General features: G+C 37.7%; 1 protein-coding gene across 1 annotated transcript in view; it reads right to left on the reverse strand.

Annotated features, from left to right (window-relative positions):
- Positions 1-12615, reverse strand: part of snx19b (sorting nexin 19b) — a 40078-nt gene that overhangs the window by 22370 nt on the left and 5093 nt on the right. The window contains exons 3-9 of the mRNA XM_059533307.1: positions 11083-11221; positions 10901-11001; positions 10650-10769; positions 10447-10568; positions 10248-10341; positions 9884-10067; positions 8817-8946 (exon numbers count right to left, since the gene is read on the reverse strand). Of these exons, the coding sequence (XP_059389290.1) occupies positions 8817-8946; positions 9884-10067; positions 10248-10341; positions 10447-10568; positions 10650-10769; positions 10901-11001; positions 11083-11221 (890 nt within the window). The remainder of the gene's footprint in view (positions 1-8816; positions 8947-9883; positions 10068-10247; positions 10342-10446; positions 10569-10649; positions 10770-10900; positions 11002-11082; positions 11222-12615) is intronic.

The following is a 12615-nucleotide window of genomic DNA, read 5'->3' on the forward strand; positions in this document are numbered from 1 at the left end:
AAAGCTGTTTTTGACAATCTGTATTGTATAAAGTGTTGTAAAAAACAAAGAGGACTTGATTGTGTGGTCTTTTTCCACATGGGGCTGCAGATAGGTTCACTGAGAATTTTCAGTTGAAACTTCAACTTCTGTCATTATAATCTTTCATACTCTGGATGACTGGCAGATCCTTCTATACCATGTCATGTGCATCTTGTAATAATGGATCATGATGAATGCAGGCTTTACAATCAATACACATCTTTCTGTAAGAATGCAGGGAAGATGTTCAGTTTCAGACTGAAAGAATACATCAAGTTATAAAAAAAAGCGACCACTTTGTCATAGATAACTAAAACTGATTTGAATTCGAAACCATGGCCGTAACTGAATTTGTGCAACGTTTATATATCTATAAAGGGTCATTCTATAGTGTGTTGTTGGGATTTTTTGAAACCGTGAGTGGCTGTTGTCAACAACAACAAAAAAACAAGACGGATTGGCAGACTGCGTTTTTATGCATGTACAGTCTTGGCTGTTTTATATCAAGCATAACCCATGGATGGGTTTGGCAGCAATGTGGGTATTCTATAATCTGGTACTGTACAGTATAGTACTACCAGCCAAAGTCTTCAGAATGATGGAAGAGAGGAAAACAAATGTTTTGCGGTGAAATAAAACCATGGTTGGCAGGTCTTTTTTTCCTCAAACATTACCAAACTTCCTTTTTATGAAGGAAATATTGGCAGGCAGAGCAGAACAATCTATCAAATAATTTTTAACACATACGCAAAACAAGAAAAAGGATGTAACTTTTATCTAACTTTTATCTGTCGCCAGATGACTTTTGCTAATATTATCAATATTAGCTACTGATCTGATCATGAACATTTCCTGTAAAACATCCATCACAACATGCTGTGGATCAAGACTCCATATGAACACATTTATGTTAATTTGAGAACAGCCAATCAAAAGATGAAAAGTATTTCTATAACTTCTTGAAATCTTCAAACAGCATTTGACACTATACACCGCCAGATCCAACTCTAATGAAAAACACCTGAGCCAGATAATCAAGGTCTTTAAGTCCGCTTGAAAATTACAGGCATGTGTGTTAGTGCCACAAGATGCATTTTCCCATCTCAAAAATATATCTAAATTACGACCTATGCTCTCAATGTCAAATGCAGAAATGTTAATCCATGCATTTATGACCTCAAGGTTAGATTATTGTAATGCTTTATTGGGTGGTTGTTCTGCACGCTTAGTAAACAAACTACAGCTAGTCCAAAATGCAGCAGCAAGAGTTCTTACTAGAACCAGGAAGTATGACCATATTAGCCCGGTCCTGTCAACACTGCACTGGCTCCCTAACAAGCATCGTATAGATTTTAAAATATTGCTTATTACTTATATAGCCCTGAATGGTTTAGCACCTCAGTATTTGAATGAGCTCCTTTTACATTATAATCCTCTACGTCCGTTACGTTCTCAAAACTCAGGCAATTTGATAATACCTAGAATATCAAAATCAACTGCAGGCGGCAGATCCTTTTCCTATTTGGCGCCTAAACTCTGGAATAACCTACCTAACATTGTTCGGGAGGCAGACACACTCTTGCAGTTTAAATCTAGATTAAAGACCCATCTCTTTAACCTGGCATACACATAACATACTAATATGCTTTTAATATCCAAATCCGTTAAAGGATTTTTAGGCTGCATTAATTAGGTAAACCGGAACCGGAAACACTTCCCATAACACCCTATGTACTTGCTACATCATTAGAAGAATGGCATCTACGCTAATATTTGTCTGTTTCTCTCTTGTTCCGAGGTCACCGTACCCACCAGATCCAGTCTGTATCCAGATCAGAGGGTCACTGCAGTCACCCGGATCCAGTACCTATCCAGACCAGATGCTGGATCAGCACCTAGAAAGGACCTCTACATCCCTGAAAGACAGCGGAGACCAGGACAACTAGAGCCCCAGATACAGATCCCCTGTAAAGACCTTGTCTCAGAGGAGCACCAGGACAAGACCACAGGAAACAGATGATTCTTCTGCACAATCAGACTTTGCTGCAGCCTGGAATTGAACTACTGGTTTCGTCTGGTCAGAGGAGAACTGGCCCCCCAACTGAGCCTGGTTTCTCCCAAGGCTTTTTTCTCCATTCTGTCACTGATGGAGTTTCGGTTCCTTGCCGCTGTCGCCTCTGGCTTGCTTAGTTGGGGTCACTTCATCTACAGCGATATCGTTGACTTGATTGCAAATAAATGCACAGACACTATTTAACTGAACAGAGATGACATCACTGAATCCAATGATGAACTGCCTTTAACTATCATTTTTGCATTATTGACACTGTTTTCCTAATGAATGTTGTTCAGTTGCTTTGACGCAATGTATTTTGTTTAAAGCGCTATATAAATAAAGGTGACTTTGACTTTGACAAGAATCAGTCCCACACATTATATAAGAACAGACAGGTTGTGTGTTTGTCTCAGGAGTTACTTTAAGTCAAAGCCGGTGCAGGTTTCACAGTCATTTCCGAGCAGTGGGCTAAAGTTAGGGATCAATATGGTGGTTAATCTTGATCGCAGTTAACATTCCATCACTGTTATCAAGGGCACAGCCATATATTTAAAAATAATTCTCATCAGGCGCCAGAGTGGTATAACTGCAATGAACTCATGTCTCGTGGCCGTATAATAAGAAGTCTGACTGTCCTGAAGCGGTGATTGATTTATTGCTAATAAAAGCAACAATATTTCATCTATGTCCTTTTGTTATCATTCTAGATCACTTTGTAAAAAGGCATGCCTCAGGATCGTGTAGCAGAAACTGGATTTACAAAAACTATTTCAATTTTAAGAAGCATTTTCTCAACATTTTAAAAATGCATCATGGTCATTTACTGATGAACTTTTTTTTTTTTTTAATTACTCTATAGGATATTTAACCATCTATAACTCGTCTTTGAAAGAGTTTTGTTTTTGAAACACATTCAAATGCACAAATTGTTAAAATGTTATTATTTGTTTACATATTTCATCTTTGCAGGGATTCCCAAACTTTTTGTTGTTGTTGTCATCATCTGAACCTCTTTCACCTAATATATTTACTTTTTCTATTTAAAATAATTAAAAATAGTTAAAATAAGTATCATTAATAATAATTAAATGAATGGTCACATTACATGCAGGTAAACAAATAGAATATACATGATAGGACTGAAACGTTAGGGCAGATTTAATCGCTTCCAGGCAGAGTGAGCATTTTGCAGTAAAGAAAGAACCAAATATATCACAAACACTTTCATGACCCAGAAAATTATAAAAATGTGTTCTCATCTCGTCCAGCAGACGTGGTTCAGTCAAAACGCTGCATCTGTAAATGCATGAGTATAATATATGAGCTGTAAGATTCCTGCTGATATGCAAGCTTTATTTTACATTAAACCTCATTACCTCAAAATGTACGCCAATATTCAGTTTTTCCAATTGCTTGCGTGCCAGCGATTATCCGTGCTGTAGTTTGCCAACCCTTGCTGCAGACTGTAGCTTCAGTACACCCTGAACCATCTAATCAAGATCTTAAGGATTACTAGAGAGTTCTAGGCAAGTGTGATAGGGCAGGTCATAGGGAGATGTTTTACCTTAAAAAAAATTATGGTTGTCTGCCTCATGAAATCAAACTAAATATTGTATTTTAATTTATTTAATACAAGGTTTGAAATTTTTGACCCCTGTTATCAAAATGTGGGACATGGCTCAAAGTTTTAAACACTTATGTCTGTTTTATTTATTTTCTATTAATATACAGCATATATAAAATGGTTAAAAGTTATTCATTTATAAATGCCAAATCATTTTTCTTAAAATAACTTAACAGGGTTCAAAACATAACAAAACCATTAAGAAATGTATCGAATGCTGATAAAACCAAACATTTCTTATTTTACCCTGAGTCCTGGTGACTTTGACAGATTATAAAATCTTTACAGCAATGAAAAAATGATTATTTAATTCTGCTTAATTGTGCCATAAATTCTGCTCTTATGTGCCATGAATTTGTGTATAAATGAACAGAATAAAAACATGTTTTTTGTACATACTTCCGGGAAAAACACTGGTAGGGAATTGTCCAAGAATTATCCTTTTTTTGATAGTAATATATGAAACAAGTAAGGCCTGTAAACAAGGTATGCGCACAAATTGGCAGTAGCATTAATCTTACCACATAAAAAACAAAATCTTTATGTAAATGTGCCTTCATAAGCTCTCCAAAGTGACCATTAATTATGCAGAACTTTAAGGCTTAATATAATTTAAACAGATGAGTTATAAAAAAAAAATTTTGCCCTCACGAAGGGCAAAATTAGCTATATAGACCTAAAGCAGAACCAGACTGTAAACATGTTTTTTTCCTGCTGTAAAGCATTTAAACATGGGGAGTCTATGGCTACATTTCCATGCACCCAAATAATCTGTTTGTAATCGGATTGATGGCTCAATCGGATTGAAAAACATTCATATAAACACTTTAATCGATCCGATTGAGCTCGATCCAAAATGAAATTTCCATCAGATACAAGGGGGTGGTTTATTCCTCTTCTAATACGATTGAGTGTGCATGTAAACACTCGATCGGATTGAACCATGAAACCATAAGGACTGCACATGTGCAATGACGCAGAAATGGCGTATGATGCAGAAAAAACGTAATGACGTACGGAACAAGCAACTCTTCCTTTTGAAGAAAGTGTTGTATAAATGCGTGTCCTGTCATTATAAAACTCATTTCACTCTGCAACTGTGAAGTGGAGCAGGAAAGCCTTGTTTCATCCACAGGCAACCCATTTTGGGCACAGGGAGAGGCTTTTTTTTTCTCCCGTGATAAATATGAGCAGCACAGCACATCGTTTTATATGTTTATTTATCCATAAATTCCAAAATAATTCTGCTATTAAAAACAAATAAAGAAACCATGTAGGGGAGTGGTTATTGTGTGCAAACAGTGAGAAACTCAATATTATCTATATGTCACTTTCACTATTTAAGCAGTGTGCGCATGTCTAAAAAAATCTATTCCGATTTTAAGCTTGTGATATATAAAGCCACACATCAACCCGATCACTTTATTTAGTGTTCATGTAAACACTACAATCAGATTCATCAATCGTAATGAATTCGGTCCAATTGAACCAAAAAGTGTGCATGTAAAAGTAGCCTATGAGATTGACTCCCTTTTCGAGCCAGCCTCTAGCGGCCAGTCAATGAATTACAGTTTTAGTCACTTCCTTTTTGGCTTCACGAGAGAGAGCAGGTTAATCTCAAACTATGATCTCAAACTAATATTTTGTGAACAAAATAAAAAACATTTTGGCAAAAACACAACATCAAGTCAAAGTGAGTCAATCCAGAACACCATCGTGATGTTTTCCCCCAAATCTTTGAACCCCAAATCCCACCCCAAAGCTAATTTCATTGGTAAAACTAAACATGCTGTCATCTGTCAAGAAAAGTTACATAAACTAAGCCTTTATGTTTAAATAGTGTCCCTTTAAGTACAAGTTTGACCAACTAGCAGTTAGCCAATAAGTGATCAGTCTTATTTTTGGAATTATTTAGACTAATCTATACATTTATGTAACTGAATAAAAGAAAAAGAAACAAAAACTTATGAATAGTCTTAAAGGAACAAAATAGATGACTAACTTGTAAGACCAGTCTAATACTTTTATGCAACTTGCCCCAGACTTCATGGATTCAGTTCAGAGTTCAATAAACATTAGTTTGATCCAATCGTGACAAACAGTGATGCTATCTATCAAGATGTGCTACCAATGCTTTGCAACACTGATTATGGGAAAGTGGAAGCATTTAGGAACAGCAGTCATTAAGCCAAAAATTGGAAGACCATATAAAGTCACAGAATCACCAAAAAGAAAAAAAATCCCCAAAGCTTTGCTGATTCTATAGCTTATAGCATTTATATTAGCACAAAAACTGTGTGGCTGGAGCTAAACATGCCAAACGTGGCAGAGAGCTGGTCAGCTGACAGGTGTTTAATAAAAAGCCACACAAATGAGTCATTTGAAATGGCTAGACATCACAACCCAAGGATCTGCAAAACAGATGTGTATGGAGCTGAGGGCTTGCGTGTGTTATTTAATGTGAGGCCTGACCTTTCAGCTTCAATCCTCAAGGACAGATGGGATGGTTTCAAAGAAACCAAGAAAAAACCCTCTCTTTTATAGCACAAGGTTTCGGTAACCTCTCTGCATTAGAAAGGCATTACTGTGCCACAGGATAAATCTGGACTCCAGACATTCGGTCATTGTTAAACAGAGTAGCAAAAACACCAAGTACTTTAATGAAAGCAGAGCAGAAAGCTTCAACAACAAACTGAAACTGAAGGTGGCTCAGCGGGACATCCCATGACTGTTATTAATTCACAAAGGATGGGGGGAAAGCCGCCTGTTGACAGCTTTAAAACATACAGTTCTCACTTCCTACATCAAGTTGTCATCGGTCCCCACCTCGGAACTTGTTTAATAAAGTATTTATATTCATAGTTAAAAATAAGAATGATCACGCAATTGTACAACAGTTTAGAGAGAGAATGAGTGATGCCTTCAGTGACACCTCATCGAGTCACTCCATCTGTCGGCCGTGTCTGTCTTTAGGCCCTGTTGAGCCTCGGTGGATTATTTATACACTACTGTTCAAAAGTTTAAAGGGGTCATATAATCCTACATGCACTTTTACAAGTTGTTTGAACTGAAATGTGTGTTGGCAGTGTGTGTGTACACATTTCAGTTCAACCACCCTATAACGATAAAAATCCACCAAGTGTTTTTTTTTTTTTTTTTTTGTAATCTTGGTAAATGTTTTCCCCTTTCTCAAATCGAGCCGTCTGACCGTGTGACATAACACGGTCGGAGGCCCCTCCCACGAATGTTTGATTGACAGCAGCGTTTCAGCACAGACTGGACTTGTGCCTTACCTCAGACCCGCCCTCAGTGAGCCGTCATAAGTCCGAGATGCAGACAAGCATGACTCCTAAGTGACTGAGGTGTTCTGTTGTTGGATTTAATATTGAACATAGCAGTAGTCATTTACACCCGACATCTGAGCGACTGAAATTGCAGAGGATTAACTTACGTTTGGATCTAAAGGAAATGCGCCCTTGATCTACTTAAATGCGTTTGTTCGCGCGAATCATTCGTGATCCAGCCTCACCTACAGAAGCAGTGAGTATAATGTATTTTAAGTGAAAGTGAAAGTGACGTGACATTCAGCCAAGTATGGTGACCCACACTCAGAATTCGTGCTCTGCATTTAACCCATCCGAAGTGCACACACAGAGCAGTGAACACACACACACACTGTGAGCACACACCCGGAGCAGTGGGCAGCCATTTATGCTGCGGCGCCCGGGGAGCAGTTGGGGGTTCAGTGCCTTGCTCAAGGGCACCTAAGTCGTGTTATTGAAGGTGAAGAGAGAACTGTACACGCACTCCCCCCACCTACAATTCCTGCCAGCCTGAGACTCGAACTCACAACCTTTCGTTTGCTAGTCCGACTCTCTAACCATTAGGCCACAACTTCCCCTTTAATGTATTAATGAATCATTGCAAATCGCCTTTCCTAATAATGTGCTAATTAGCCAGTTTCACAATGAATGTGGCTAAAGTAAACGGTCCCTCAAATAGCAGATGGAAGAGAGGGGCGGGGTTAGCAGAGCTCATTAGCATTAAAGAAGAATGTTTTTGACAGGGTAAAAAAAAATTGTTTTTTACACTACCATTGAGAAATTTTAAACAAACTACGTTACAGACTTTTCATTAAGAAGAAAACGGGAATTATATGACCCCTTTAAGGTCAATAGGATTTCTCAATGTTAAAAAAAAGAAAAGAAAAAAAAAAGTCTTAATGCTGAAATAAATACAGCAATAAATAAATAAATGAATATATACAGTACAGACCAAAAGTTTGGACACACCTTCTCATTCAAAGAGTTTTCTTTATTTTCATGACTATGAAAATTGTAGAGTCACACTGAAGGCATCAAGGGCTATTTGACCAAGAAGGAGAGTGATGGGGTGCTTCGCCAGATGACCTGGCCTCCACAGTCACCCGACCTGAGCCCAATCGAGATGGTTTAGGGGTGAGCTGGACCGCAGACTGAAGGCAAAAGGGCCAACAAGTGCTAAGCATCTCTCGGGGAACTCCTTCAAGACTGTTGGAAGACCATTTCAGGTGACTACCTCTTGAAGCTCATCAAGAGAATGCCAAGAGTGTGCAAAGCAGTAATCAAAGCAAAAGGTGGCTACTTTGAAGAACCTAGAATAATGACATATTTTCAGTTGTTTCACACTTTTTTGTTATGTATATAATTCCACATGTGTTAATTCATAGTTTTGATGCCTTTAGTGTGAATCTACAATTTTCATAGTCATGAAAATAAAGAAAACTCTTTGAATGAGAAGGTGTGTCCAAACTTTTGGTCTGTACTATATATATATATATATATATATATACACACACACATTCAGAAATAATTTCAATATGCAGATTTTGCTTGGCAGGGTTGAACTTTCTTTGTGCTATTATGCCTAAATTATGCTTGATCAGCTTTCCACAGTTAAAATACAACATCAAGAATGTAATTCAAAATGCATTGAACAAAATGGTTTAACAGTTGATTCAGCTTTGAGATCTAATCCAAATACTGCAAAACTGGGTATGTGAATCTGAAATTAATTCAAGAAGCTACTAAATATTAATTACACCGGGAACTGGTCATATCAGTGGGGTGGACACACCTTTCAATGAGGGTCCCAAACAGCATTCTGATGGTCCTCTGGATGTTCTCTGTGCAAAGCCAGCTCCAATGATCCTTCATGAGCACACACAAGATATTCAGGGCCTGGTCAGATAGAGGTGTCTCACTAGCTGTGTACACAATACAAAGACATCAGTCATGGCTGGAAAAGACTATAAGAGACATTGGTCAGAATCTTTGAAAATGTGTTTGTAAAATGAATTCCAGAATAAGAGCACATCATGTCCACGGGTACAACTAAAATAACACAATATGAAAACACACAGATCCAATCGCTGCCATGGTTTTATATTACGGAGCATGAAATGACTTTTTTTCCTGTGCAAAAATAAAGAGCTGTTTTTTGTCAATGGCAAGGGGATACTATGGAACACTATGAAAGTACACTGCTGCCATCTAGAGTTAATTTACATAATAATGCAGATTAATCCTACTGACCCAACACTCTTATAAAATAAAGGTTCTTTATTGTAATCAATGGCTCCATGAAGAACCTTTAACATCCCATTGCACAAGAGGTTCTTCATAGTTAAAAAGGGTTCTTCAGATTATTAAAATGTTCTTCACAAGGAGAAAAAAAAGTGGTTCTTTTAAGAACGGTCCATTGAAAGGTTCTTTGGGAAATACAAAATGCTTCGTCTATAGCAGGGGTGCCAAATCCGGTTCTTGGAGATCTACCTACCAGCACAGTACAGTACCAACACTGATCTGTAATCATCAAGCACTCCTGAATATTTAATTAGCTGGTTTGGTTGTGTTTGATCAGGGTTGGAGCTGAACTTTGTGAAAAGGTAGATCTCCAGGATTGGGCACCCCTGTTCTATGGCTGTGAAAACGCAGTACTTCAATCAAATCACTATTAATTATTGCATTATTCTCATATTTTAAAATAATATAATCCTAATATAACTTAAAATTCATGAAAAAAAAAATACTTTTTTTTATTATTATGAAAAGAACAGCGGTGATTGGATTAATGTATCATTGAGTTGAACTCAGGCATTATTATAATAACTATAATGATTTCTCTTATACAAGAGTCATTACCAGAGTCACTGATGGCAGGTGCATTCTGTAGCTGTGCTCTGGCACACGTGCATGTTTTCATATCCCCTTTAGGTCCTGGGCCTCCACTTCTCTCTGCATCAGGATCAAACCCTGCTTTACCCTCTAAACGCTCCTTCTCTGAGATGAAGCTCTCAAACTCATTTAACGAGAAGCCATTGAAAACCTTCAAAAACAACAACAAATCAATGCGTTTTCCCAGTGTTGCTGATCAGTAGTGACTATTGCAGACTAAGTGGAAATTGCAGATTAAAGTGGAAATGAACAGAAGAGATTTTCCATTTCTCATTTGCTTCCTTCTAATGGTGCATTTTAAAAGGCTCAGATACTGATGACTGCTACTTACAGAGCTGCTTTCATCAAAGCAGTAAATCACTTTGGGTTTCATGTCTGACACATTGAGAGCAGGGGCAATTTTACTAGAGAACCTCATTCTAGACCTATAAATGAAACCAAGAAAAACATTTTTTAGTTATACAGGAAATTATTTACAGCTATAAACATTCAGACTAACAAGCTTTAAAAAAGCAGCTTTCTTGCCATACTTGGATTTCTTGTCAGTGGACAGTTTCCCATCAGGATCTCCGTCAATTTCATCAGTAGGGCTTTGTGGTTCTGAGCGAGGGAAGGCCGTCTTCAGGGTGTCCACTATAGCGTTCACCACAATCTGCCAAGTCACATATTATGTCATGAAAGAAGTGAAAGAAGTGTTTCAGTTAAAACAAACAATGTGCATCTGGAAAATTACCCTGTCTATGCGTGAAACAATGAAGGGTTTCTTCACAAAGGCAATTCTTGCATCAGTGTTTAGAGCAAGAAATTCTTGCATTTCCTCACTGTTGGCCGTTTCAGAAATAGCACAAAGTTGCTGTAATAAAAGGAAACGTGAATAAACATTTAAAAGAAGTTCTGTGGAATGGAATGCTAATATTACATATAGTCAGGTTTATGTAATTTACACACACACAGACACATATATAAGGAATTCAAAGAACATACTCTAAGGAATGTTTCCAAAAGACTTTTCCTGGCCTCGACTTTGTCACTGTCCATGTTTCCAAATGGAAGCTCAGGAAATATTTTCTTTGGTCCTTTCACATCTACAATAACCAGAACAAGACAACCAATAAAACAGTGCTTTGGTAAGCTTTAAACTGACAGGACTATTGTGCTCTGCTCACTTTTAAGAATCTTGCGTAACTCTGGTTTCTCCTCCAAACGGGTCTGAAGGTTGAGGAATTCACTGTAGCGTCGGTTGACAGTGTGATAGGCCATGGGCTGCAAAGCTTCAGGATTCTCAGTGTCCATGGCTGTCTCATACTGCAAGACAAACACATCATTAAGTAACCATATTATAATGACTTCCTGCTCCGCCCCCTTGATTAACGATTACTAACTGAAGCTTTACAAAACAACCTAGAAGAATAAACTGGGAATTTCCACGAATAGTGTGATGCGCTAATTGTTAATCAGACAGAATCAAGATTAAATACTGTAGAGACTAAAATTACAATCAAGGCACTTCAGAGAAAGGCCAATATTAAAAATCTGTGAATTATTTTTATGTCTGAAAAAAAAAAAAAAAACAGGAAGTTTAAACAATTAAAAATAAAACACTGAAATTAAAACTTATATCGGTAGTTTCATTGAAAAACTCTAAAATATTAAGTAAAAAGTCATGAATTATTACAACCCGAATTCCGGAAAAGTTGGGACGTTTTTTAAATTTTAATAAAATGAAAACTAAAGGAATTTCAAAATCACATGAGCCAATATTTTATTCACAATATAACATAGATAATGTAGCAAATGTTTAAACTGAGAAATTTTACACTTTTATCCACTTAATTAGCTCATTTAAAATGTAATGCCTGCTACAGGTCTCAAAAAAGTTGGCACGGGGGCAACAAATGGCTAAAAAAGCAAGCAGTTTTGAAAAGATTCAGCTGGGAGAACATCTAGTGATTAATTAAGTTAATTGATATCAGGTCTGTAACATGATTAGCTATAAAAGTTTTGTCTTAGAGAAGCAGAGTCTCTCAGAAGTAAAGATGGGCAGAGGATCTCCAATCTGTGAAAGACTGCGTAAAAAAAATGTGGAAAACTTTAAAAACAATGTTCCTCAACGTCAAATTGCAAAGGCTTTGCAAATCTCATCATCTACAGTGCATAACATCATCAAAAGATTCAGAGAAACTGGAGAAATCTCTGTGCGTAAGGGACAAGGCCGGAGACCTTTATTGGATGCCCGTGGTCTTCGGGCTCTCAGACGACACTGCATCACTCATCGGCATGATTGTGTCAATGACATTACTAAATGGGCCCAGGAATACTTTCAGAAACCACTGTCGGTAAACACAATCCGCCGTGCCATCAGCAGATGCCAACTAAAGCTCTATCATGCAAAAAGGAAGCCATATGTGAACATGGTCCAGAAGCGCCGTCGTGTCCTGTGGGCCAAGGCTCATTTAAAATGGACTATTTCAAAGTGGAATAGTGTTTTATGGTCAGACGAGTCCAAATTTGACATTCTTGTTGGAAATCACGGACGCCGTGTCCTCCGGGCTAAAGAGGAGGGAGACCTTCCAGCATGTTATCAGCGTTCAGTTCAAAAGCCAGCATCTCTGATGGTATGGGGGTGCATAAGTGCATACGGAATGGGCAGCTTGCATGTTTTGGAAGGCTCTGTGAATGCTGAAAGGTATATAAAGGTT

This window comes from Carassius carassius, chromosome 41 (assembly GCF_963082965.1).
Source record: "Carassius carassius chromosome 41, fCarCar2.1, whole genome shotgun sequence".
Lineage (NCBI taxonomy): Eukaryota > Metazoa > Chordata > Actinopteri > Cypriniformes > Cyprinidae > Carassius > Carassius carassius.